General features: G+C 49.3%; 1 protein-coding gene across 1 annotated transcript; it reads right to left on the bottom strand.

Annotated features, from left to right (window-relative positions):
• Positions 1–1,626: 1,626 nt before the first annotated feature.
• Positions 1,627–27,417, bottom strand: SLC9A6 (solute carrier family 9 member A6). Its single transcript, XM_065846688.2, has 16 exons — positions 27,147–27,417; positions 20,706–20,905; positions 20,257–20,334; positions 19,542–19,618; positions 18,505–18,617; positions 16,125–16,230; positions 12,041–12,182; positions 11,714–11,819; positions 11,406–11,494; positions 11,075–11,188; positions 9,345–9,456; positions 8,636–8,789; positions 8,079–8,109; positions 6,767–6,846; positions 6,018–6,123; positions 1,627–5,017 (listed from the first exon to the last, which is right to left on the bottom strand). Exons 1-16 carry the CDS (start codon positions 27,400–27,402, stop codon positions 4,742–4,744), a joined length of 2,040 nt encoding a protein of 679 aa, XP_065702760.1. The 5' UTR covers positions 27,403–27,417; the 3' UTR covers positions 1,627–4,741.
• Positions 27,418–27,948: the final 531 nt, after the last annotated feature.

Below are 27,948 nucleotides of genomic sequence, written 5' to 3'. Positions count from 1 at the left end.
GACGAGCAGGTGCCAAGCAGAGAGAAAAGTCCTCTTGCAACAGTGCAAACAACCATCGTGACCACAAACTGGCTGCAGATGACAGCAACTTCCAGTGCTAGGAATGGCTTAAAGCCCAGGTGATGCCTGAGCTGGGAGCCTGGAACAAGGAGCACCACAGAATAATGTGCTCTTGCAGGCTCGATGCTGTGGGGGGGTTGAAGCAGCTCTGATTCTTGTTGGCAGCTCCAGTAAGGGCTGTAGCTCATCTCTGAGGGGCTAAAAATGATTCTGCAACCAGCTTGTGGCCACTAGCCTTAAACTCCTGATCCTGAAAGCCTAACAGGGATAAAAAATGAAAAAAAGAAAAAAGAAAAGCCAACAAGCAGCTGGCCTTAAAGTGGAAAGCCAGAGGCAGGGTAGATGTAGTCTCTGAGCACAAGGTCACCTCAACTGCCTCCAGACTCCTGGGTGCTTTGCTTCTGCAAAGGGGCTCAGGGTGTAAGACCAGTCCGTGTTGAAACAGGGTCTCTTCTCCTTTCTGCAGATAAAAGCTCGAGCTGGATGGAGTGTCAGGGCTGGTGAGCATGGCAGGGGATGGACAGGGTCCCTGGAGCAGGGGTGGGCTGGCAGCCTCTGCAGGCCTGGACCCGCAGGGACACGGCGGTGATGGACAATGACTGTCCTTCCCAATATTGCCATCTAGAGGACCCAGCAAGGACAAGAGCTTCTTGCAGGCCACAATGAGAAAGCAATAAGAATCAAAAGCTTGCTTTTTTAACTTTCACCTCATACAAACGCTTCCCCAACAGGATATGGAGATGGAAAACCAAGTGTATGGGACTGTCTTGGGTATGAGAATACAGGATTCCTCTAAAAACAGTCCTGGGATTTTGTTGTTGTTGTTTAGGCTGTAGATACCCAGCATTGGCCCATTTCCCAGCACTTTACTGATCCCCACGTGGCCAGGTGGTACCATAGCTTGACTGAAAGCTGTATCTCATCAGCTCAAATTGAACAGAACTAATAAAACGGAGGCTATTCAGCAAGTGGTGGCTCTACGCACCTACCTGCAGTGCAAGTCCCCTCCCCAGAGGATGCAGGGATCTGCTTTGTTCCTTCTTCCATTCAGAAGATGAAGGTTCTCCTTTGTGAATCAAAGCCTTCAAAACCAGATTCCAGAAGTTTTGGAGGTGCCCTCTGTATTGAAGTATCATAAAGCGTTTGAACAACAAACCTCTTCAGCTGCTCCAACAGCCCATAGCAGCAAAACAAGGGTACAGACAGGAAACAGAGGGCAGAATCACCTCTGAAGGACAGCAGAGCCACTGCCATGAGCCCAAATTCAGCAAAACCACGAGAAATAAAAGCCCATGAAAGCTTGGGAGGCTCGATTTTTGCAGACATCCAGTAGCGATGCCTCTGGGTTTGGCTGCTTGCAGAGAAGCCCAGGAGCTGCAGCAGCTTTCAGCAGACATCAGTGTCTCTCCAGCACCTGTTCCTACATGGGAGGGTGGCCCCAGGGCTGTGTCTCAGGACGGGGGACACAGGCAGGAGTGTGCCCCCCAGCCCTTGGGGTTCAGCACCGGCGCCTGTTGGCTAAAGGCCGTGAACAAAAATGGTCTGAGAAGGTCAAGCGGCACATGGTCACTTTGCTACAGATTTATTTCCTTGTGAATCAATGAAACGGTACACACAATTCCAGAAAAAAAAAAAAAAAGAAATCTTTTATAGGCCCATAATCCTTCTTTCACAGTACAACGCAACAGTAAAGGATTTAGTCAGTGTAAACAGAAGGTCCAATAGTGATCATCGGCTATCACAGATCAGCTGCACAAACACCACAACTACGGGGTTAATGCCGTTACCACACGAATTGACAGTACTAGTACAAATCATAACTTATCCTGCAATGCTTTTTCATGTGCAAAAACCATGAAAATTCAATTTACAGAAGAAGGGCACCTTCTCTAAATCTTTGTGGGAGTTTTAAACCGCCTCCTTGGGGCTGTCGTATCTATTTGGCAAAAAGTCTTGAGGTCTGATTCTCCCAGGTACCCTTAACTTCATGTGCAGCACACAAGCCATCAGGGCTCTGTGTCTGGATAACAGGCACTCGTGTATTCTCTGCTGCAGCAGGACAAAGAGAATAATCAGCTGAGGATGAATCTGAGTCATTTATTAAATCACTCCTGAATTTCAGCTTAGATTCATTCATTCACCAAGGCTATTGAAAGCATTCCTGGTTATATTATGTATGGATCGTAAGAGTTCACAGGTAACCCGAAAAAATCATCATTTGTAAACTTTTTTTTTTCTCTTTAATGTAGTAACTGAAGTGTCACTGGTGTCAAAAGCTGAGGCTGATGGTTATGTGTTGGCAAGCTTAAAGAGAGTGGATAAATTATTATTGACGTTGAAGGGTCAGAGAGAGAGAGGAACGCTACTGAGGCTACAGTAGGGTGTTTCGCTTTGGCCACCTCACAGGAATTTGCCCTATGCTGCACCGGTGCACGGGGCCGGCTGATGGGACCGGGGGCTCGGGGGGAGCAGAACCATTCTGCACCTCCGACCGCACCAATGTGAGCTTTGTAAATTGAATTCATAGTCAGGTTATACAGGAAAAAACAAGAGGTAGTTATTTATCATACCTCTTTAAAAAGGCAAAACAAACAGAAAACCAGGACGTAGAAGTGATGGAATAAACCTAAAATCGACAGGTACCTATTTTTTTTTTTTAACTTTTGTTTTGTTTTTTTTTTTTAAACACATGAAGTTAAGTTACAGACATCATATAAAACACACACTTTATGGAATTCCTGCATAGCAGGAAACAAAGAGGCTAGCGCTAATCCAACAGCTACGTTAACAGCGAGACTGCCATTTACCGGTGCAAGGAAGATGCCCTATGTAAAAATAAACAGAGCGTTACTCCCCTTCTAGGGGAGTCCTATGGCAACACTTCCACGTTTTGTTCAGAAAGCATTTTCTTGGGGATAAACTGCCAAAATAATTTGTTTCACATCCGTAAATTTAAGGCAATGTTACTTAGACCTGAGAAAATGAAAAAAGAAAAAAAAAAAAGTTTATTTTCTCAACTATACATATAGACTCAAAATTTCAGTATTTCCCATCTCCTCCAGCTGTCAGGCGGTGCTGAGCAAAACAGCTGTGGGGAAACTGCTCCGAGGTCTCAAGGTCGAATCCTGAGAGATGCAGTTTGTTCCAAGGAAAGCTAATGGGAGCTGTGAGTGCTCAGACTCACCTGGCTCTTTTTCATATATTCTCTTTTTAAACACTCCTGTTTAAGCCCTCTGGAGAGGGTTAACTCCAGAATGGGCCTGTAGTGCACCGGTAACCCTGAAAGGTTTGTACAGCAAAACTGCAGCTAAAATAGACAATAAAACCACATACAGTAAATTTCTGTGATTCCCCCTTTTCAGGAGAAAAAGAAGGATGTCAGGGTTAACAACTTCACTGCTCCTTGAGCCATTCCCACAACTACGGAGTAAATCCTTTAACACTAGTGTGAAATCGCAAGTTGTTCTGTGCTCTTCCTCAGAAAAGAAAAACAAAAATTAAAACAAACAAACAAAATCAACTCACGAACGTTTCTCATTAAATGGTAAAAGACATGAGAGAGATGGGATGGGGATTACAGACACACAGCATGCTAAGGAGTTATTAAACAAAGTGCAATGGTTTTTGACTATACAGGAGGACGGACGGACTCTCCCCTTTAGTACCATCGGCTGCCGACACCTCCGCAGAGGTCGGTGGGTACCGTGTCAGTCTGTCACCATAAAGCTTGTGCCCCAGGTCAGCCGGGCCCTGCAGCCCTCCCTGCGACGGCGGGAGCTCCGCACATCTCAGCGCCTGCCGCTGCAGGAGAAGAGATTCACTCGCACAAAGACACGGTCACTTGCCAGACGTGAAACTTAGTCGCCCACTGAGGATCTGACGGCTGGTTCTAGAAAGCTGCTTGGGCCACAGCCGAAAGATGGACTCAGCCCTAAAATCTGTGCATGCCTGGTGTAGCTTCTGTGGGATCGCTTCCTTCTAAACGTGACTATGGACACAAACCATCCCTCCTGCTCACATCCGAGCAGCCAGACACCCGCAGTCCCTGCCACCAGCTCTGTCTGGCACCTGCCGTTACCCCACTAAAGCTGGGCTTGGGCAGAGGGTCACTAAAAAGTGGAAAATCTCCAGATCCCAGCTCAGGTTACCACAAAGCAAACAAGTTTTATCACCGGTCGCTGCCTGGCAAGAGGGTCTGAGGGCAGATTTTTCACTGATATTTCAAACGTGACTATCCAGAGATCAAAGACCAAAAAAAAAAAAAAGACAAAAAAGAAAAAAACCAACAATTCTCATCTGACTAGAAAGCGACTTCCACCGCTTGCCAGCACCTCCCTACCCTCCTCTCCCACGTTCAAAAGATGAACAGGGAGGCAGCTCCTTTACTTACCCCACTGGGAACTAAACCCGTTGTCAAATCACACATTAAAGAAGCTCACTGTGTGCAAAAGACTTTTACGCTAAAACAGTTCCAACCTACACAGTGCAGTCAACACAGTTTTTAACTTAAATTTGCAGCTTGTTCTTTACAAGTGCTTGGCAAAGAATATTTATATTCTTCTGACACCATATAAATAATATTTATACAGCTTAGACATTTTTGAGACATGCATTAGACTTTAGGTAGTACATATTTCTTGATCATATATGCAAATATTACTGTCAATTAAACTGAGCAACCTTATGCTGGGCCATGTCTTGCGTTATCCAGGACATTTGACGGTGGCTCCGAATCGTCCATGGGAAGGACCAGGCGCGTTCCCCGGATTACGAGTTCATGGTCCCCAAAAGCCAGCTCCCGATCGAGTGCATCTTCAGAGCTGTTTCCCACGAACCGCCGTGACGTGCTGCTGGATGCCACCGAGTCGGTGTTGACGGTGGAATCCCCGTAGGTCAGACTGATGTCCCCGTCGTTCAAAATGAGGTCAGAGTCATCGTCCTTCAGCTGCTCTTGATTCTGGGCAACAAACAGGAGGAAAATATTGTTTAACTCTGTCTGAAGAGCTATGATTGCAAGCACACAGTGGCGGTGAACAGATCACAGCACAGTATCGCAGGCTCTCCAGCACCATGACCACAACCACGTGTGCCACACACACCTCCGAGCCCAGGAGACTCACACGATGCACTAACTCCTCTGCCTGAAAAGGCTCTTTCAGCTCTTCTTTCTGATGCCACAATCAGGTATGTGGGGAATGCAATTTTGAGTAGCTTTAACAGGACCAAAATACCCACGACCACAGGAATCACATCGCTGACCCACCAGAGCCATCTTTGTTTTGTGTGAGGAACTTAATGCTGAGAATCATTTTGGTTGGAAGAGACCCTCAAGATCATCAAGTCCAAACATAACCTAACTCTGCACTAAACCATAGCCCTAAAAACCACATTTACGCATCTTTTAAACCCCTCCAGGGATGGTGACTCAGCCACTTCCCTGAGCAGCCTGTTCCAATGCCTGACAACCCTTTCCATGAAGAATTTTTTCCTAATAACCAATCTAAACCTCCCCTGGCGCAACTCGAGGCCATTTCCTATAGAACCACAGAATCATTTTGGTTGGAAGAGACCCTCAAGATCATCAAGCCCAACTGATGCTGACATCCTTTTTGGCTGTGAGGGATGCAGCTGAAGGGGCTGCAGAAATGCTTCAGCTGCAAGGCTGGAAAGAAACATGGGACAGGGAAATGGTGTCCTCCCAACAGGGCCTGGGGAATGAAAGACATGACAGCTTCATTGAGCCAGTCACTGAGGAACCACCACAAATACAGCACGAATCCCTTCATGCCCAAACAGTCAGCTGGAAAACCAAAACAGTCACGGGAATTAGCTCACCCATCTGATCTCCCCACAGGCTCCCAGCTCAATGCTGCAGAGCAGCATCCAAAAGCTACACAGAAATGTAAACAGGTCAAACTCCAGCAACAGTGTGACAGAAAAGACACCAATGGACTCACTTCGTATGCCTGTGGGCTCGTCAGGCAGCGGGCAATGGGCCCACAGCACCCCGGGAGCGTGGTGGTCAGAGGAGGACCGCTGTGCGTCAGCAGAGGTTTCAGATAGCTACGGGGAGGGTTAAGGAAGAAAGAGGAACAGGGCCATGTCGGTAAGTCGAGGGGCGGGATGCAGAGGCAGCGGTGAGTGACTTGGTGTCTCGAGGAAATCAAGGGAAGGATAGAAATTCAGGTCTCTAGAAGCACAAAATATTATAGGGATGAGCAATTTCAATTCACCCAAATACAGCAGGACATGAGTGGAGCAGGACTCGGTCCAGCTAAGAAAAGACTCAGCAGCATCACCCGTCCCGTCACCCTCTGCCTCTCCCAGCAAACTGCTCCACCACTAACTCACGACAAAGCATTTGCAAGGCAGGAGGGGCACAGGTCTAGCAAGTGGGCTACAAATGAGAAGATGCTCTGTCCTTTCTGCCCACCTGCCGTTGGGACTGAGGACTCTCCGGGCTTCCAGCTTTGGAGAGCCCAGCTTTGAACTCAGCTGCCGCTGTATACCCAGTTAACAGTGGGTGGAAATGGCCATTTCTCGCAGCCACAGCCACGAGGAGGTGAAAATCAAAAATCAGCAGTGTGGTGGGAAAGCAAACACCGGCTCCTCTGCTAAGCAGGGAGCAAGCCATGGTCTGAGGCAACGGAGCTGCTCGAGCAGGCGAGGTTTGGCCCAGCACGATCTGACCACCAGCCAAGGATACTTGTGATCGAAGTTGTACCACATGCGGAAGAGCCAGGCGCTTTCTGCCTTCGTACTCCTCCTCTCGCTCTCTGGGACGCCCTGCGGGAGAGCAAAACGTTAAACAGCAGCAGGACAACACGCCGAGACCTTCATCAGGGCCATGAGTGCCCATTGGGGCACCTGGTTAACCCTACGGGGATGTAAGAAGAGAGAAACCTTCCCACGGCCTCTTCAGAAGAAGCCTTTGGGTTGCACTGACTGTAAGGACATTAACACCACGACAGGCTGAAGGTGCTGCCAGCACCACGCTCTGCATTTAGCAGCGTACAACAGCCTTAGGGAGGTGGTACCAAAGCACAGGGTAACCATTTTTTTGCTACAGCCTTCCAGTTTCTGGCCCCAAGGTTTAAAGTGCCTCAGAGCCAGTGGCTGCATCTAGACATCACATTTAATAGTGGCTGACATGTCCAACCTCCATCAAGTCTCGCCTGAGATTTTTGTGTGCAAATAATCACGTGTTAGGGGACATCTCGCTTCCTTTTTGTCAGAGAAAAGACATAAAACTGTTTGGAGGGAACTATGAATACAATTACGTATTTCACAGAAATTTGCCTTTCAGATGCATGGCTCTGGGCTGCCTTTAGCATTTGACACTTTCCCTCCAGAAGGTGAACATGCCAGTAAATAGTTCTGAATAAAATGAACCTCCAAGGTGCAGAACCCATCCTGAAATCAATCCAAGCTGCAGCAACAGCACAACCGAGGCAGACACACAAGTGACACAGCTCGGGGCTCCCAGGCAGGGAAACCCCCAGTGCTGCAGGGCTCCAGCATTTATCTCAGCACAGCTGGTGGTTCCTGGGCTGCCACATAACAACCCAAAGGAAACTGGGGGCAAAAGAAAGGTTGAGGGTACCAACGGGAAAAAGTGGGAAGGAAGATGCTACACAATATAGGCCAGTAAATGGCATTTTTGTACTTCCCTGGATGGTAGGAAGAGGCAGAAAGCCTCCATGTCATGCACATTTTTATATCTATTTCAGATCCAGCAAGGGAGAGATGGACTCTATCGCAGCAGTAATGTGGACTGACTAGACAGTCCAGCATTACTTCTGTGCCCTTCTTTCAAACCAAATGAAAGCAAGCCTCATGACAGCCACAGAGGGCACAGAAAAGCCGTGACTCCCACTGACTGCAAACTCATTCACCAGAGGAGCTAAAAACCCTCCTACAGCTGGAAGGGAGCAGAGCACAGAGGGGCATTCACAGGGTCTTGATGTAACCCCAGCACAGTCAAATGCAAATTCCTCTGCAGAGGCTGCTGAACTCACCACATTCTCCTGATCCGCATCCACACCAACTCTGCAAAGGAGAAAACAAACACAGGGTCAGCACAAGCAATGCAATGTCCTGCATAGGACAACCCCAAAATTCACACCGTGTGTCTGAGGATGTGGTGCAATTGCTTCCTGAACACTGTCGGACTTAGGGCCGTGACACCTCCCTGGGGAGCCTGTTCCAGGGCTCCAGCACCCTCTGGGTGAAGAACCTTTTCCTAATGTCCCACCTGAACCTCCCCTGGCACATCTTCCTGACATTCCCTCGGGCTCTATCATTGGTCACCATAGAAAACAGATGAGCTCCTGCCCCTTCTGCTCCCCTTGTGAGGAAGGTGTAGACACAATGTCTCCCATCGGTCTCCTCCAGGCTGAACAAACTGAGTGACTTTAGCCGCTCCTCATACGGCTTCCCCTCTAAACCCTTCACCAAGGGTGTTGCGATCTGGAGGAGAAGTACATGATCTCCTCTTGTCTCTTAAAACCGAGCACCTTACTGTAAGAGCAGAGCAAGGGAGAGGACGTGCTGTGCCCACATGTGCCACGCTCACCGGATATTCAGGCAGGACAGCATGGCCGTGGTGCCCCCGCCGAAAACCCACACTGTAAAGAAGACGATGAGGAGCGTCGTGCTGAACATCATCTGCCGGGCGTAGGTGGCCGTGTCACGGATGGCCAAGGCAAACGCCATGGCTCCTCGCAGCCCTGCGGGGAAGGGACGGCGGAGATGCTGCGTTACCCCCCGGCACAGGCGGCTGCCACCACCCAGGATGGGCATCACACTGCCCCACATGCGGTCCTGTCCCTCAGATGGGGCACAGAATCATAGAATATTTTGGGCGGGAAGGGACCTTCAAAGCTCATCCAGTCCAACCCCTGCCATGAGCAGGGACATCTTCACCAGATCAGGTTGCTCAGAGCCCCATCCAGCCTGGCCTTGAACAGGGTTTATTTGACATCCACCACCGGCAGAGACTTCAGGGCTTTAACAGCGATTATTTAAACATGAGAATATGCTGTGAAAGCTGAAATTATCACCACTCTTTCCCAGCCCAGAAAGGCAAACCCTCCTCCTGCCCCATGGCACGCACCCAAGCAGGAGGAGCTCACTGCTACATCTCAGACCCCTTTCCCACCCAGCCTCTTCTCCAGACATGGCCCGTAAGAAGTTTAGAGTTGAATAAGGAATATTTCCAGGTGCTCAGGGATGAGGAAGTGCAGACAGACCACATGGTCGGAAGCAAGGATGCGATAACATACCAGCAAACATCATCATATGCTGTAAATTTGTTCCGATCTTATTTCTTCTTCCCAAATTCAGTAAAAATGACAGTGGGTAAATATTGGCAGCTCTTCCTAGAAAGATAGCAAGCTGTATTTGCACATGTTAAGGAAATTGCTCTTCCTATGTCTCCTCTCACATCCCACCTCTGCACGCACCGTCAATTTCTACTGCCTGACGGAAATGTTGGGGAGCCTCAGAAACACCAGTCCTATGGATGCAAAGATGATGATGATGATGATAATAATAATAATAACAACAACAACCCAGCTCTGAGTGCTACGGCAGCATGGGAAGAGCACACTAATGTCTCACTGAAGCAAAGCACATACTGTAATTCAGGAATATCACACAGAGACAAGCACAAATAAACAAGAAAATGATGAGAGGGCAGGTTAGACAAGTGAGAGGAGAGAAAACCCACTATTTCCCACTGTATGCTCTCCCTTGCCAGGCTCGTCTTGCACCCCAAGAATTATTCGTCCTCTGCAAAGCTTAAGTTATCACAGCTACCACAACCCCTCTGACATTCCCTGGCACGCCACACTTCACAGCTGGATTTGAAGCTCTGAGCCAAGTCCCATTCCCAAAGATTATTCAGCAAAATGAAAGTGGTAGCAGTTGCGAAGGAAAAAAAACTTAATACTGTTTTCATAGCCTGCGAGATACAAGAATGACCAGCCCCTTCATATGGCTTTTATCTTTGAAGCTGTGTCTTTTAATATCAGCACCCAGATGGCAAAAATAATCTTGGAGTCAATATTCAGTGCAGCCTTGAATAATATGGAAAATGCTTCCAGCTTTTATGTTCTTTCCTGAACATCACGAATTTGCATAAGAGACGTATTTCATGATCTCTCTCATGAATGAGCTATTTCATCAGTGAGTCACCAAGTTCCTCCCAAAGAGGCACATCCCAAAATTTCAATTTAAATGACCCACATGGCATTTCCTTGCTCTTTGCTCCCTTTACCCCACTACAACCCTGCAAAAGCTCATGGGAGGAATTCAGCAGACCCTGCTGCAAACCCACGTGCCAGCAATGGCAAAGATCACAGTGTTTTACTTAACCACATAAACCTGCTTCAGTGCACAGGGTGAAAAAAATCTGCACATATGAACTGTTTTCCCTGTGATATATACAAAATATCTTCAAAATCTTTGTTTTTCTAGACACACCAGGGCCGATATCTTGTTTCCCTTAGCATCAGTCTGCGGAAGGGGAAATCCTTTCTCATTACATCACTCAGAGGCATCTACTGTGGCTTTAACTGTGCTATTTGACCAGGGTCAATCAAATGGAATAGCAGAGAAAAGAGGAAATAAACAGCTGTACCAGGTAGCTCCTGTTTGCAAAGCCACTCCTGGTGCCACGCTGGCATGTGATGAAGCCGGGTGCTTCAACACCATGTTCGCACCGAACGCCAAGGCCCTGCAGCAGCTACTCCAAATGCCCATGAAAGGAGACAAGGCAGGAAAAACAACACAAAAAAAACCACATCAACCACCAAAGAGAAAAGCTGAGAAAAGAATCTCCATCTTCCTAAAATAACCGGCAAAGGCATCACTACATGGGAGAAATCTCCATTTAAAAATAAAGCTAGACTGACTGGAAAGAGCCCCACATGTTTGAATGAAAAACATAACTTAGGAATGAGGCGCCTCTCCCTTCCTTTTCTTGTTTTATAAAAGGGGCTCCAAAGGATACAAAAGCCCCCACCACAAAGGTCGGGTTAAAGACGTGGTTCTGGAAGGTGAACAGTGCAAGTCCCATGTAGGAGAAGATGAAGTTTTCTGCCAAGAAATTCAGAAGCTCAAATAACTGAAAAAGAAAAACAAATTAAAAGCAAGTTAGATATAACAGAGATTTAAGAAGAAAAACATGTTAGCCCATCCATCACGCAATAAATACTTCTGCAGAAGCAACCCTAGTAAAATCCATCTGTAGAAAGACAGATACACCTAATTCTGGCTACATGGAAGGAAAAAATACTGAATTTGAAATTCAGACAGGCTTAAGGAGGCTGAGGAGCTCTCACCTGCTTAGTTCTGTGTTGGGATTCTGTAGATAAGTTGTTATAGGTATAATGGGCCTGTGTGATCCCGCAGAAGAGCACGGCCACCACACCTGGGGAGCAGAGCATCACGTTAGATTCCTGGGCATGAAAAGGGAGCTGAGCTGCACCCCAATACTGTAGGAGATTTAATGCGATAACCCCAAAATAATTAAAGTTCAGAAAGCAGAGGGAGAGCCCCGGCTGCAATCAATACTGGGAGAAGGAAAACTCAACCGGCCCATCACCCCTGCAGGTCTCCATCCCGGACACAGGGCTGTGCTGGAGCTTGCCTGTAAAGCCACACGCCTCGGCCAGCAGGAACGTGCTCCAGGACATCAGGAAGAACAAGCCGGTCTCCAGCAACGGGAACTCCCGAAGCTTGGTGAACTTGGTGACGTTGCAGATGGTTAAGGACAATTTGGAGAGAAACTGTAGGCTAAGAGGATATCAAATCCAGTTGTGTGTAACAGCAACACTACATAGCTTGCCCTTAAAAAGGCTATCACATTGACTTTCATTAATTTAGGCTAAACAAAATCATGAAACACTAGGTCTGGGTGCAGACAAAAAGAGAAGCTGTTATGCAAGCACTTGGAAAAAATTAACAAAAAGGATATTAAAGCTGTCACAACTCCAGTAGCTGCTCCCATTGCAAAAGATCCACTGAATATCCCCAGGAAGATCCCAATAGACTTGAACATCGCTGTGACATCAAACGTGTGGCTATTGTCACCCGCTGGCTGGTACGCAACAATTGAACTGAAAGAGAGAGGAAAAGCACACACATGAAAAAAACAATGCTTAGTGTGGAGGGAGAGGCACCTCCACAGTGCTACATGAGCCTTGCAAAGCGCTACGACCATTGCAAACACCGAGCCTGAGAAATCAGGGAGGCAAAACCCAAGTGCCACACTGCAACCCCCCCGCGGTCACAGCAGCAGCGTGCCTGTCCTGTCCCAGGGAGTTTGGGGTCCCCTGCGCCCCTCACTGGCTTTCTACAGCTCAGTCCTGCTCCTCGGCACAGCTTTGCATCTGCTCCTTCTGGACACTAGAGCATCAGACCAAAAGCCCTCTCCCACATGATCTCCTGCAAATGCATGTGCTAGGTGACAGTTCAGCTTTTGCAATGGTATTTTGGGGGTTTGGCATCAGCTCTGTATAAAGTCGGGCACTCTTGGACCACAGAGCATTCCAGTGGGAAGCCCACATTTCTCCATGGACTCCACAGAGGCAGCTGACATGAAATATCCCCTAGAGAACTGTAAGTTATGCCTTTTTACCACATTTAATGTGCACTATGTTGAATGTGCACTGCTGTGAGCTCTGAAGTGACATACCGCAGGGTAGCAAGGCAAATGGCACAGTCCCGGTTCGCAACAGCAACGCTGTTATCTTTGGTTATCTTTGTCCATCAAACTCTAGCAGATCTTTGGGATGACGTGGTAAATCGTTTTGCCACACTGATCCCATCTCTGAATCTGCTCACTCCTCATTCCCAAGCTTTGCAACAGCCACTCCACTGATTTACTTAGAAAGCCTGAGATACAGGGGTTCCCTATCCACCTCCTAAACACCATTTTAATATAAACTACTTATTAGCTTTACTCCATGTAAACTTATCAAAAACATTAAGGTCCTAGTTAGCAATCCCTCTATTAAAACTCTTGGATGTGAACTTCAAATAGTTGCTGTTTAACCTCCTGAGTTATGCTGGAATGGAAAGTTTCTGCCTTGTGCACACACCCCACAGCTTCCTCCCCTAACTACACACCAACATTCTTCTGCAACACGAGTGACAGTCCTCCCCTTCCCAACACATCACGGGTCACTTCCCTTGCTAAACTTCCCTGCTTTTAATATATTTCATCTTTCGGCATCGCCTTTTACACTGCAAGCTGCAAATTTCTCCCTGTGGTTTAATTTCTTTCGTCAGTCCCATCCTCTACTTCCCATTCACCAATGTGTTCTTATTCTGGGGTTTGGAGGCTCGGGTTTTTTTAAACCCATACTGGTTTCATTTCCCGTCTATACCTGACTGTTTGGATGTTGGTTTAACATTTTAACCTCTTACAGTTTTCCTTGTGGTTTTGATTTTTGCATCACTAATCAGACATTATTACCAGCTGCCCTTTGTGTGGTTTATTTCCCTCTCCCTGCCCATTGGGCTCCCCAGGGCTTTTAGCCCCTGTGAAACCTCCCTTCAGAAGAAGCAGGTACAGGCTCCATTTGGGTAAATGTTCCCAAACCGCAGCCCTGGCACCTCACTGTCCACCGCTGGTTTCAGTTCTGGGTTCAATTCTCCTTCATCCTGGAATCAGTTCCCTGCCCTGAGCCCAGCCAGGCCGGCATGAGACAGGCACAGAATGGCACAGATCTGCTCCCCAGGCAGGGAGATGGAAATTTGTCTGGGATTTGGGGAGCCTCAAGGAGGCTGAGGGGAGACCTTCTCACTGTCTGCAACTGCCTGAAAGGAGGTTGGAGCATGGAGGGGGTTGGTCTCTTCTCCCAAGTAACAAGTGACAGGACGAGAGGAAATGGCCTCAAGTTGTACCAAGGAAGGCTCAGATTGGATATTGGGAAAAGTTTCTTTCCAGAAAGGGTTGTCAGGCATTAGAACAGGCTGTCCAGGGCAGTGGTGGAGTCACCATCCCTGGAGAGGTTTAAAAGATGCATAGATGAGGTTCTTAGGGACATGGTTTAGTGCCAGTATTAGGTTAACAGTTGGACTTGATGATCTTGAGGGTCTCTTCCAACCAAAATCATTCTACGATTCTGTGACTGAAAGCGGGCAGGAGAGGAGCCTGAGGAGCACCCAGCTCCCGGCAGGAACCACGGAGGAGTCCCAGCTCCTCATCCTCCCCTGGCGCGGGGACGGTGCCCGCAGCGCTCACCCCCACTACGTGCAAGGAGCTGATGGTTCTTCTCAGGGCAATCGCAAAACCTGCACACTCAGCTGGCTGCGCTGGAGCCCCTCTTCACCTCCGGGATGAGGTGGGACCCACCTCCACCAACACACCCCATCTGCCCAGAAAGCCCCTGATTCTCCATCTTCCAACTCATCTGCATCTCCTACACCGGGGAGTGGGGCTTCTGACTGCGGGAGCAGAACCATCCCCACGCAGTTCCCCCACTTACACCTCTGCTGTAAAAAAGGCAAACACCAAACTAAATTTAAAAAGCGGAACCATAAGTAAGGTCTCTGGGCTGCTCTTGGAGGAGCTCTCATCCCTGGAGCAAGAGGCCTCCACCTCTTCCTTGTACCCAAGATGTCTTGTGTCCAGGTGACTTGAGGTTGCCCTTGAGACACCTGCACTGAGCAATACCCGCCTTGCCGACCGGGGCCGCCTGATGCTGCTGGCAGTGACCATGAGGACAAAGACCACAACAAGCTTTAAAACTGGTTCGGGTTAACTGCTGAGAAGCCCTTGAGAAGTCAGCATGCTGCTGGGCTGGCATGCACAAAAGCCTTGCAGCAAAATAACTGCTGCCTGCAGCTCGGGGCTGCTGTTTTGGTGCAAATTATCCTATTTCAGGGCAGGGGGTGGGTAAACTCAGCCTGAGAAAAGAGGAAGGCAGGAAATCAGAGCTACAAAGCTGGTACTGAAACAGGAAAAGAGGCAAATCACCGTGAACAGTATAGTCACCCATGTGTGAGGAGATTCAACACAAATTTCATTACTCTAATGCTGAACCCACCCACTCCCACACAGAACCTCCCAGCACAGGCTGGAAGATCCCATTTCATCCCATTCCATCCCATCCCATCCCTTCCTCACTCTGGATCATTTCTTAAACCCGACCTGGATGCGCAGCATTTGTTCTCGCGCCAGCAGTGACAAATCCAGCATAAAAGCCAGAGCGAGCAACACAAACAGTTCCAGAAACCTCAACAGAAACACTCAGTTTGGTAAATACAACTCATGCGGGCAGATATACAGCTCACAATATGTTCCTTGCTGCCTCCACCTTAGTAAGACCCACACAACCGGCACGCCGGAGTGACAAGTATTCCAGAAATATTTTCTGCATGAGTCTTAGCTATATGTTAACCTGTCACCATTGCAGACATTATATATCGCCAAACAAATTCCCGTGATGACAACACAGTGGAAACGCAGATAAAATACATCCTAGATGCAGAGGACATAAAATATTTAAGAATATAAAACATTCTTTAGAAAGCCAGCAAGTTTCCCATGTGTTCAATCCAGGGTATTAACTCCAGCTGTAAGAAATACCATCTTGATGCACAGAAAGTGTGGAGAGAAAGGAAACAGCTGCTTTACCAACTATTTCCACCTAAAGAAAAGCAGCTATTTGTGGATGGGAAGGCAGGTAAGAGCAAAGCCATCAGCAAGGGATTGCAGTGGAACCCTGTGGCTGAAAAGCAGACATGGTGCTTTTCCCATTTCAGAGGGACATAAGAAACCTCCTTCTGGCTGGGTCAGCCGGCCATAAAAGCAAAACAGAACTATCCATCATGCAGGAGAAAGCTGTAGGGACAACCCACAGTCCCAGGCTGCGGTTTGCAAGGAGGAGATGCATCAGAAGGTCACTACAGCTTTTCGTGACACTTAATATGTAAATCTGCGCTTGCAAACATCAGTGCTCCTATTTTACAGAAGCAAGGCCAGGTGGTGCCCCCCAACACCTGACATGTAACATACATAACAGTTAAAAATAAAAACAGAACACACTTACGAAGACAGCACTATGGCAACGGCATCATTGAGGACGCTTTCGCCAAAGAGAAGGGCATACAGCTCAACATCAACCTGGAGTTCATGGAATATGGCAAGAACAGTCACTGACAAATAGAAAAATAGAGAGACATTCAAAAAGGTGCTGTTATTTTGGTGTAATCAAAGACAAAATGCCCCTTTTTAGAAAGCTGCCTTCCTGCATGTCAGTGCCACTCTGCTGTGATGGTGCCAGCCGCCCCCTGTGATCCCTTTGAAACTCTTCCTTCTGCCCTTTGAGATTTGAATTTACTTTATCATTTGCCTCCTCCTCCTTTTCTGAAAACCCATCCTGGGCTTTAGCTCTATTGAATGATGAGCAAACTCTACTCTGAGCTTCCTGGGGGTCTGAGCTCATGGGCTGGACCACCAGTACCACACTGACACAAGCTTTTGGGATGCTGTTAGCTTGAAGCATCGGGGAGAGCCTTCCTCCACCTGCTGAAGTTCAGGAGGATGCAGCCTTGTCCAAGACAATGGCTGTCTTTTCCTCCCATCCCTAATACTCTGAGAGGAATACTCGTAATTCAACACAGGTTGCCACACTGGAAATGCCAGCACAGATGTGCTAATGTTTCAGACCTAACTGGAGAAATCCAGGCACTGGCTCGAACCCCAGCTGGGGGTTTGTTGTGATTTACAGCCACAGGGCATAGATCAGAGTACTCTCAAGCCCTTCCACGATCCAGTGGCTCCAAGAAGATATTAATAATAAAAACGCAGAAGGTTTTGCTTATCAGCCTTGCAAAAACATCACAACATCTAAAGAAGCAAGATGTAACACATGGTGCATCATGCACTGCCCAAGCAGCTGTGGAGGGCTGAGCTCATTCCAATCAACTCCACAAGTCCTGTAAAACAGCATTCAGGGACTCATCTGTACACACTGACAGGGGTTTAATCCATTTATGCACAGGGAAATGCTCCGTTTTCACCTTCAAAGCCTGAAGAAGGGGTGCGATGCCAACGGCTCATCCGCAATGTTTTTAAGCATCACTTTCATGTACAGCCTCTGCCCACCTGCCACCAGATCTACCACACCATCATCACATCTCTGAGGTGCTCCCCGCTTTGCAAATATGTTCCCCACCTCGATGTTGACACCCTAGCAAATTATAGGGAGGATGCTCAACCTCACAGCCACATGGGAACAACTCCCCACTAAAGGAACCTGTGGCCTGAACACACACCCACCCAAGATACACTCGGAAAAGCTGCAAAATAATTTTAGCTTATTTTTAAAGGGTTTGGGGTTTTTTTTTAATACGAATGTCAGCAGTAATAAGCACACATAAAAAAATCAGTTAGTAAAAACACATGGGAAACACACATCTTGCACCTCCACCTGGCAGACAGATGTGGTCATTGCCACGTTATGCTGCAGGTTATGTACTGCAGCGTTATTCTTGCATATATGCATATACATACAATACTCCTCATTTTGCCTTTAAAAACAGAAATCACTCGTTGTTAAGATAAGCAGGTAAAAGTCCCAGTTCATCTGGAAATGACAGCCCCTGGCACTTGTTTCAAAAGGCCAGAAGACTTGGCTTATCCAAGTGTTCAATATCTCCCTTCCAAGCAAAACTGACCAATATCTGCATTTAAAAAGGTCCGCCAAAGCTCCCGTAACATTGGGAGGTGGGCGATGCTGCCATCCCCCAGCCCCACCACACTGGTCTCAAACATAGTAGCCAGGCTGCGAAAGAAGAAATTCAAGCCCTGTTCAGCAAAGGGCAGGAGGAAAGAGAGGTCTTTTTGTGGTCCTGTGTTTTCAGGTGAAGGTGGAACATGCAAATAAACAGCTACCATGTAGAAGCAATCATGAACTAAGTAAAATTCCATTGGATAAGGCACATTTATTGACTTATAAAGTGCATCAGTAGACCAAGATGTCACTACTGTCCTCAGTACTGCTCAGTAAGATGAACTTTAAATTAGATTAGTACCTTTCGAAATCCCACCCAAATGGAAGCTGAAGAAAATCACTAAACTAACTAAAACTATCAGCTGAACCCCACATTACACGTCTTGTTCTGCATCACCTGTTGGCACAGGATGGCGGAGACACAATGGACCCGTCCCCAAGCCCAGCAAAGCCGAGAGAGAAACTGCCTAGAACCTCACTGCAAACAAGGATTCAGGAAAGCAGAGGTTTGGAAGATATATTACATGTAACCGGAAGGAAATAAAAAGGGATGGAGACAAACTTCACCTCTAAGAATGTCACAAATAAATTAAACTCCAAAATTCAGGAGGAAACTTCTTCACCCCTTTGCCAGAACCCAAAACAGATCAAAATGTAGGTAAAATGAGGGAAAAAAAATAACCATCTAACATACCTGGGTCAGTAGCTGATACGATGGCACCAAACAGGAGGCAGTCAGTGAAGTAGAAGTCTCCCCCGAGCTGCCCAGTGACTTTCATCAGCGCCACACAGCCATACACAACAGAGCTGGTGATTAGAAGAGGCAATTACTCATCTCTGCAGTGCATTAAAACGACATTCAGTTGGGCTCAATTCCCCTGAATTTGCCAGATTAACCCCTGAAGTTACCCAAACGCAGGAACACCGAAGAACTGCAGCGTGTAAGCTGTGCCTGGTGAAGCCCAGGACCACGCACACCAAAGCACCCACCACAGCAGACCACAAACACGGTGCTGGTGAGGAACCAGGACCGAAACTCCTCCACGAGCATAACACAGCCAAAGAAAAGCAGCAGCCAGGCTCATGGGCTCCTGTGGTCACTCTGCAGTGTTTCACATTTAACACATTTCAGTGGGATGATCGTGGCCTGACTTTGGTACAGCTGAAACTTTCAGTGAGGAACATATAATGCAGATACTGAATTTGCTTGAATTCACTGGACTCTCCAGTGGAAAACACCCTACGCCAGCCTGCGTGCTGCTATTCAGAGCAGGAATCATCTCGCTCCCTCTGCACAGAGGGATAAATAATTTGAAACATAATCTGTGCTCACTGGGCACCTGCTTCCAGCAAGTAAGGACAGGACACGCATTTACGATCCTGCCCCTCCTGTGTCTCATGCTTGTCCAAGCTGTGCTTTTAATAACTTCAAGCTACTGTCTGTTTTTTCAAGACAATCTTCAGAGAAGTGTGAAACTTTCCCTGGCATGTACATAAATATTCTGTATGGGATGCTGAGAAAGCACTATGCAATTAGACAGCAATCGCCCCGTCCACCCAGCAAAAGTTTGGACAGTCAATGGTATCATTTGCTGCTGCCAAGCAGAGGTGCAGAGAGCCCATGTGATCTTTCAGGGCTGGGATTAGCAGCTGCAGCTCGGGGCTCAGAGCGCTGCCTCCCAGCATGGCTTAAATCCCCGCAGAAGAACCAGACGGGCTCCAGCTACTCACCCGATCACCAGGCAGGAAATTGCAGTGCCGAGAAAGGCGTACGCTAGGATGGATCCCAAGTTTCTGAAGAAGTGCCTCTAGGAGGAGGAGATAAAAAAAAAAACAAAACACGCTGAATTATATTTTTCTAACAATGTATTTCAAGCCCGCACAGGCACCCACACAGTGTCTGTCATGAATTGGAACTTAGCTCAGACACCACGAGCTGGACACGCACGGCTGAACAGTGCCCACCACAGTGGTCTACACTGACGTTCACGCAGCATTAATAAACACGAACATATCATCTTCTTGTACGCTGGGAACCGATGTCCTAACCCAGCAGCACTCCTCCTTCCTTCTCCCACCAGCTAAACAGGATCATTTCCCTCTCCTTCCAAATCAGCATTTCAGAGAGCTGCAGCTTTCTAAAAACCTCCCACCCTCCCATGTGTTTGGAAAGTAAGGATGCCTGGAATGGCCCAGCTGACCTCAAAAACCCCTGTGCAAACCCATGCTGGAAATGGTTGAGGTCTCTGACCCTTCCTGGGGCAGGGGGATGGATGAGACTGACTGAGACACTCGGCCCTGTTTCCTGCAACCCCACATGTACTGGGGAAAAGCGTATCCAGCTCCGCCGCCCTGGCCTGCTGAGCAAGCATTAAAGCACTCTCAAGTATTAAAAATGCTCTGCAGGCAGAGGAACTAAAAACGTAGGTGCTGTAAAGGCACGTACCCTTTTCAAGCTGTAGCCTGCATAAAATATAATTGGAGGAAGCAAAATGTTGAAAAATACTTCAGGATCAAAAGTCACCTGTTAAGAAAAAAAAAAACCACAACACAATGGTAAAATGGTTTGTTAAGACCTTGCAAGGTAAAACACAAAGAAGAATGTTATATAAAATATATGGAGAAAACCCTGTACCCTGGCCAGATCAAATGCTGTCGGGTGAACAATGGGACGTGCCTGGGATCTTTTGGAGACACAGCCCAGAGTCCACACAGCTCAAATTAAGTTCAGCTGAAACTAGAGTTTCATTACATTGTGTTCAACTTATAAATGATAACTGATTACGGTCTGACCAAAGTTAAGAATTAAAATCACATAATGCAGCAGATACAGGACTCATCTCCATGGAAGGAGTGGGGAGCATCACTTGCCTCTCTAGTCACCAACCCCCTTACCTTTCTCAGCATCTCATTATCCTGGACGTTATTGAGCTCCTGGGCGCTGATTTCCCCCTTCAGGGTGTACTCGTAGTACTTCCCGCTGACGTTCACCAGCAGCGTGGCAGGGCTGGTCTGCACTTGGCAGCTCATCGTCACGTTGTTGACATCGCTGGGGACGTGGATGCCGTAGCGCAGGACCACGCCAACCAGGACTCCTGGGGAGAGACACATCAGTGAGATGAGCCACAGCGAACTCCCGGGACAATCTCTTCGAGCACAGATGTGACATCAGGCACTCCAGCATCCTGACCCTCTCCTCAGCTGCTGAGCACAACTGCCATCCAAATAACTGCCCATGGTATATTAAAACACCCTCATCCTCTCATGAGCCATGGAAACGCTTTGTGCTCGTGCTGACTTTCTAACACCAGGCATGGACTTGTCCTGAAGGTTTTTAATTACTCAGCCATCAGTCAGACCCTCACCCTAGTGCAGCAAACGGCTGACATCGAGGGCTCACTGGTTTTCTGATGGTGAGCACACTGGCATTGGTGACACACAGCTGGGGACCTGGGCAAGGTGCTGCTCACGTGCCCGAACTATGCAAGTTACACCTGGAAACCTGACAGCATCACATTTTGCCACTACAGAAATACATTAAACCCTTCGTCTTCGTAGGGGATTAAAAAAGGTACCAAGCAACCATCACCGACACTCTGAGGACAGCAAGCATCCTTCCTAAGATGCTGCAGCACCACACAGCCTTTTCCCACACTTGGGAACCTTGGCAGCGCACAGCACTGATCCTCATTTTATAAACAACCGTGGAAGTTTCCCAATGCAGGCCGACCACCCGGGTCTGCCCCTCACCCCCTGCAAGCCCCAGCTCTGCATCAGGAGCAGCAGCCCCAGGGCAGCCCTGGGAGCCAACGCTGCCTCCGGTTCCACTCCTGCACGGGAGTATCGTGGGGTTAATTTGCAAGTCAGCAGTTTATACGCCACTTTTCGTTTGCAACACAGCTGACGAGCTGCGCTCCGAGGTCTCGCATCCAGACTAACGGCATTCACACGGCGCAGGCTGCTCCGGCTCCTGCTCACCCGCATGCTGTGCCAAGCACTCTCCGGGCAGAGCTTTTCGACATCTGCAGGCTGGGGAGGAGGGGTGTCCCACAAAACAGCTTTCCACGTAGCCTTCAGCACAAAAGGGTTTGGAAACTCCTTGATTAAGGCAGCGCTGAGCCACCACAGAAATCTGGAATCTTAAACCCATCTCTGAACCACACATTCATGAAAAGCTTTCAGACACGTGGGAACTAAAACAGAGACCGCAACACTTGGAAGGCTTCTCCGTTTGTCTCCCAGGACACTACCAGTTCTTTGCTGTTGCCTTAATTAAGATCTTGCTCTGAGCTTTCCTACAGGCAGGGCACAACCCTGACCGAAGCGAACACCAAACTCTTCCCCCACTGCCATCTCACGGCAGCAGAGCCTGGGCAGGAGACCGCGGGGTCCCAGCACAGCCAGCGAGCTCCCGATCTGCTGCCCGCTTTTTGCCTTCTCTTCCTTTGCCAGCTGCTTTCCAGGATGAGATTTGCTCATTCTGAAGAAAAGCCCCCACCTCCCATCCCAGAGGATGTCACACAGAGCCAGGCCACCCAAGCACACAGCCAGGCCATGAGCAGAGGCAGAAGAATTCGCTGCAGAGACTCACTGCTGCTAACTCATCGCACCAGTGACACTGATGTCCCATGTCACGGACCAGGCTGACTGACCCTGGAGCAGCACCCAAAACCCAGCCCCTGGCCAAATGCGGCACTTCTGCAGTGCAGCTGAGCTGCTCTCACAAAGCTACTGATGGTTTTAAGCCCTGCACAGACAACTGGGCTCACCATCTTCCTCGGGCTCTATCCTGCACTGCACCACTGATGCAGAATTGCCCCAACAGTAACAGAAAAGCTCTCTCAGTGCACAACCAGGCACGCTCAGCTCCAGCAAGGTGCTTCAGGGAACACCACACTGTGCAGAGCATCCGAGAGCTGCTTTCACACCAGCATCACTAACAACTGAGGACACCAAAGAGGAATCCTTTGGCTCACTCTTCTGCTAGCCTCCTAGCTCCTGTGATCTTCCAGTGCTCTGGAAATATAAGTATGGAAATGAAGACGTCAAGAAAACTGAGATGCCACAGCAAGTCCTTATGTGAGTATGTGGCGGGGGATACATGGCACCACAGCACTGGGACAAAACACCCAGGTCCCCTTTCACCCCAAAGAGGATGACCCCTGAGGTACCATAGGAGACAAACTTCCCTGGGATACAGCAAGCTTCAGAGAGTCATTTACATCTGCCCAGGGCAGTGGTGGAGTCACCATCCCTGGAGGGGTTTATAAAACACACAGATGAGGTTCTTAGGGACATGGTTTAGTGCCAGAGTTAGGTTATGGTTGGACTCAGTGATCTTAAGGGTCTCTTCCAACCAAAATGATTCTATGATTCTGTTAAGCAGCTTTAAACAGTTACAGTGAGAATTCAGATGAAAGGAAAGGGAGGTGAGCCAGGCTGGAGAGCTCGTCCACCCTCGCAACTGCTCCTCCACTCCTGCGGAGCAGGCAGCACCAGGTACACTGCGCTCTGCAGCCCTCCAGAGCGACCTGGGCTGGCTTTTAAAAACTATTAAAAAAAACCCAAAACACAGGTTTATTTTAGAGCTTCATGTGGGGGTCAGAAACCTCCAGCAGCAGGAGCTGCCTGGCTTTCCTCAGCTGCAAACCCATCCAGCGAGCCCTTTAGATGCCCAGACTCAATGCTTTGAGGTGGGTGGCCTTGCAGGTGGGAAGAGGGACAGACGGACATCACTGCTGCTAATTCAGAAGGGATCCTGACTCGCCCACCTCTCGGCTCTTAATCCCGGTCTCAAAGCAGCGCTACATCTGATAACCCCCTGGCTCGTCCTCACCGTCTCACTTACCCAGGCAGCTGTTCCCTGGCCCCACACTCTGGCTGCAGCCAAATTCCCACTCTGGTCAGGAATGAGATAAGGGAAAAGGGAACGTATAAACCTACAATATCTGCCAAGGCCACTGTGCTTGGGGCTTCAAAAATCAGCCCTTTTATCCTGCCCTGTAACGCGCTGCCTGGGAGGCTCCCAGAGCTCTCTGGACCAGGGTTGGAAGAGATGTCCCCATGCAAACAAACACCTGCACACAGAGCTCCGGGCACCGAGTGAGAACCTGCCAGTAATGTCCCTGACACAGAGACACCATCCGAGTCACTGACGGGCAAACTGTGCTGCTGCTCTGCTTAAAGCCAATTCCTCTGCCAACATTGAGAAAACACCCCCATTGACCCCCCCATGCCCAACACTGGATCCCTAAATCAACCCCCCTCACCTCGCGATGCTCGCTGGAGGCATCTGGAACAAACCTGACTCGGACAGCAAGTTCTTTCAGACACCAACACCCAGCCCTGGGCTCAGGCTACCTGGACCAAGTCCAGAGGACCATGTAGGTCCTCCTGGTTCTGAAACTCTCGTAGGAAATGGTTCAAACTCTCTTGGCACTTGAACGGCCATCCTAGCAGCAACCCGTGAGCAGCTCTGCCAGTATCGACATGCTTTGGCAGCCCAAAGTTTTACAAAACCGGGCCCTGGGAGGGAGCAGAGCAGAAGGAACCCAACACCAAGGGAGCTGCCAGCCAAAAGCAGCAAGGAGTAGAGAAGCTAAAGGCAAAGCCGGTAAATTAATTGAGTTATTTTATGCAAAGTGCAAGAGATTATTCTCATTGCATTTCTCCCAACTTCATTAAAAAGAACAAAAGCCCATGGGCTTTTTTTTTTTTTAGGTGCTGTTGAACATTTCCGAGGTAAGGTTTTAAATGAAGACTAATATATTACCATTCGAGCACTTAACAACAATGGAAGCACACAGGATCCCCAGGCAAGCATTAATCTGGACACCAAAAGGAAAGAAAAATGTAGTAGGCAAGTGAAGACATCCTGACAACAAGCAATTCAGACATACGCAATCCAGGGGCCAAGTGGGAACAAGTACAAGGAAACTAAACTTTTAGAGAAGCTCCTGCCACATCCACCATCAGACCTTGAGAAGAACCGAAACAAGACTGTTTAAATAATCGTCCTGTATGTTGAATACCTTGGGTGTGGGAACCTCATTTTAAACATTGAAATGAAGTTTAGGGGCTACTAAACACCATGAAATGACTCCAGCCTGCATCTCGCTCTTGAACATCAACTCTGAGCTGACAGCGTGATTCGTAAGACATAAATCCACCTGGAGCAAAAGCTTATAGCTTACAATAAAAACACAGACACCAAGGAAACTCTGATGTATTTCAGGAAGAAGAGATGTATGCAAAAGATTTATCTGACTTAGTTGTTGGGGTTTTTTTAATTAGAAAAAGACAAGCTTTTATGAATTGCTGGTCTTGCCCAGATTTCAGGGTCTGTTTTGCAGCCTGCCTGCCACAGCCCTTCCACATTTTCAGCAGACTTCCCCAGGGCTGAAAGCATCGCAGGGGGCTGGCAAGAGCCAAGCAGAAGCGGCACCTGCTTTGCTCCCTGCAGCTTTTGTCGCTGTAAAACAACAGCATCTCACCACTCCTTGGGAAACTACACATCCCTGTTCCTACAGCAGCTCCCACAACCTGAGGAGCAAATGCCAAACACCTCGACAGCGGGAAAAACTCTGATTTTATGCATGACCAGACAGGTGATGTTACAGATTTTGCCAACAACTCCCTAAGAGCAGACCCAAAAGATGCATTTTACAGATTGGCAGGGGGCCAAAATGACCCGGGTCATACTCTGAAGAACAAGGAGAGCACTCAGGTGGGTCAGGGAGAATGGAGCATCAAGATGAAGAAAACTCCAGGAGAAGAAGAACAAGTTTGAGATCAAGTTGGAAAGCACGAAAGGAATAGAAAGTCCATGTGCTGGTGAGCTCCAGGGCAGGAGGAGAAGGACGACCTCCCACAGCACAGCTCCCGTCCCAGGGAGGTGAGCACCCTGCCAGGCCAGCAACCCAGCAACGCCTGCACCTCCCCGTGGCTTGCAGGAATCCAAAAGGGCAGAGCAGTATTTTGTGCCTCTGGGCTGACGCGGGTGTCTCCACCCCTTCGTTTGGAAGGACACTTCCAGTTAACTGAAGCTTAGGATCACAAAAGCCAACGGGAGTGAATGGCTCAAGTCAGAGCCTTCCGAGCAAAGCTTTCTGCTGGGTGGGGGACTCGGCCACGTTGCTTGGTCACACATCACCCACAATGAGCACAAGCAAGGACAGCACAGAGAAGAGACACTACCCACAGCAGAAGACACCTTTTCAATCCTAAGCTCTACAAATCTTGTCTAGATAAAGATCCACGGCTGCGTTAACCACTCCTCCAGCAGAACTCCCAGACCTACTTTGGTTGAACTCCAAGTCATGCATGATAACCCAGGGAGAGCCAGGTATGGCACCTCCATAGTATAGTTCAGGCCACTTCATGCGCCATGTCACCTCACTAAATCACAGGCCACCATTAAAATCCAACCAGCTATGGACCTGTTCCCCTGACTCAACAGTCTCACTCCACTTCTTGTGGGAACACACACGGGGCATCTCATCAAGAGGTCTTGTCACAGTAGGAGGAGGAACCCCAAAAGTAGGAGCTTGTCCCCGAGCAGCAGGACATAAGGCTGTTGGTCCCCCGAGTCCCTGAGCATGGCAAAGGGTGGGAGCTTCTCCCCATATGGTCTCTCCCCTCTTCCCAGCTTCTGGAAATTCAGGTGCTCTAAACATGGGGTGGAGACACAACCTCTGGCCTCAGTGTGTGGGACATAAGGGTCCTGGCCAGCACAAAGCCTGTCTACACAGACCAGTGTCCCCAGTCTCAGCCCTGGAGCAGGGGAGCAGGACTTGCTGGTGCTCGGTGGCATGGTTTTGAGCTCGCTTGGGACACGGTAGCCCTTGACCCCACCAGCCTCACTCATGCTGGGTGAAAACCAGCCTGGGAAAACCCAACCAGCTCCTTGCTGCTGGAGACTTTGGAGTGACGCTGTCTTCAAGAGCCCTTGACATCTCGAGTTTGGAGAACAACCAACCTTCCCTCCAGTGACACGCAGATAACACTCGGCACGGGGCAAGGCAAGACGGGGCGTGCAGCCCAGCTGTGCCAGCAAGAGAGGAGCCTCTGCAAGGGGGTACAGCGTGTCCCCCCAGTCCCCACACCCATGGGGACACCCACAAAACGAGCCCTGCTGCAGCTCCTGACCAAAGGGCCACCGGGCACAGAAAAAGGGAGCAGTGGGGCTGCTGGTGGCCCAGCACAGCCCCGGGACTGGTTTGGACGGGGCTCCCAGTGCTCAGGGCAAGGCTCATTCCTCCCCACACGGGTTTCCCACGGAGGGGGGCGGGTCGGTGACGGGGTAAGGGGGTGCGTGGGGGTCCCCGCGCCCCTCACCGTAGATCATGGCCAGGCCGGTTTCGTGGAGGAAGCGGGCGCGGCGGTGCTTGAAGAGCCAGATGGTGAGGATGGTGAGGGTGAGCAGCAGGATGAAGACGAGCAGGTTGAGGCTGTCCTGCCGGTGGCTTTCCTCCGCCGCCTTCTCCGACACGATCTCCTCCTCCAGCGCCCCGGGACGCGCCGCCAACACCTCCCCGCCCGCCGCCCCCCGCGCCCACAGCCCGGCCAACGCCGCCAGCACCGGCCCCGCCATCGCCCCGGTACCGGCCCCGGCGCCACCACCAGGAAGCGGCGCTGGGCGCAGGCGCTGCGGGGCGGGGACAGCGCTGCCGGGAGCCCGGATAGGGACGGGACTGGGGCGGGAGAGCGGCGCCGCCGGGCTGGGAGCTTTGCCGCGGAGAAACGGGGTTTATTTCATCTTTTAAATCACTGAAGGCGAAGGGCCGAAGGGGGGCGGGTTGGGGTGGAGGTGAGGCGGGATCTCGCAAACGTGTTGCAAGGGAGCAAACGAGGTTTGCAAGAGGCAAGGTTGGCTGGTCGTGAAGGGAGGTGCGAGAGTGCAAAGTGGGAGGGGGGAATCAGGTCCCGGGGGTGTAAGGGACTGCAAGGGCAGGCTCGCAGGAGTGCTGGGGAAGGGGTTGCAAGGGAAAAAACAGATTGCAAAAGTGGGTTCTAAGGGAAAAGGTTTCCAGACTGCAAGGAGGTTTGCAAGAGGAACAGAAATTCCCCAAGCAGACTTGCTGCAACGAAGACGTTTTGCACAGGGGCGGCTGGGGCTGCCGGGTGTTGTGCGTGGGGT

This window comes from Patagioenas fasciata, chromosome 11 (genome assembly GCF_037038585.1).
Source record: "Patagioenas fasciata isolate bPatFas1 chromosome 11, bPatFas1.hap1, whole genome shotgun sequence".
Classification (NCBI taxonomy): Eukaryota; Metazoa; Chordata; class Aves; order Columbiformes; family Columbidae; genus Patagioenas; species Patagioenas fasciata.
The sequence above is the reverse complement of the archived record's forward strand: the minus strand, read 5'-3'. Positions and strand labels throughout refer to the sequence as shown.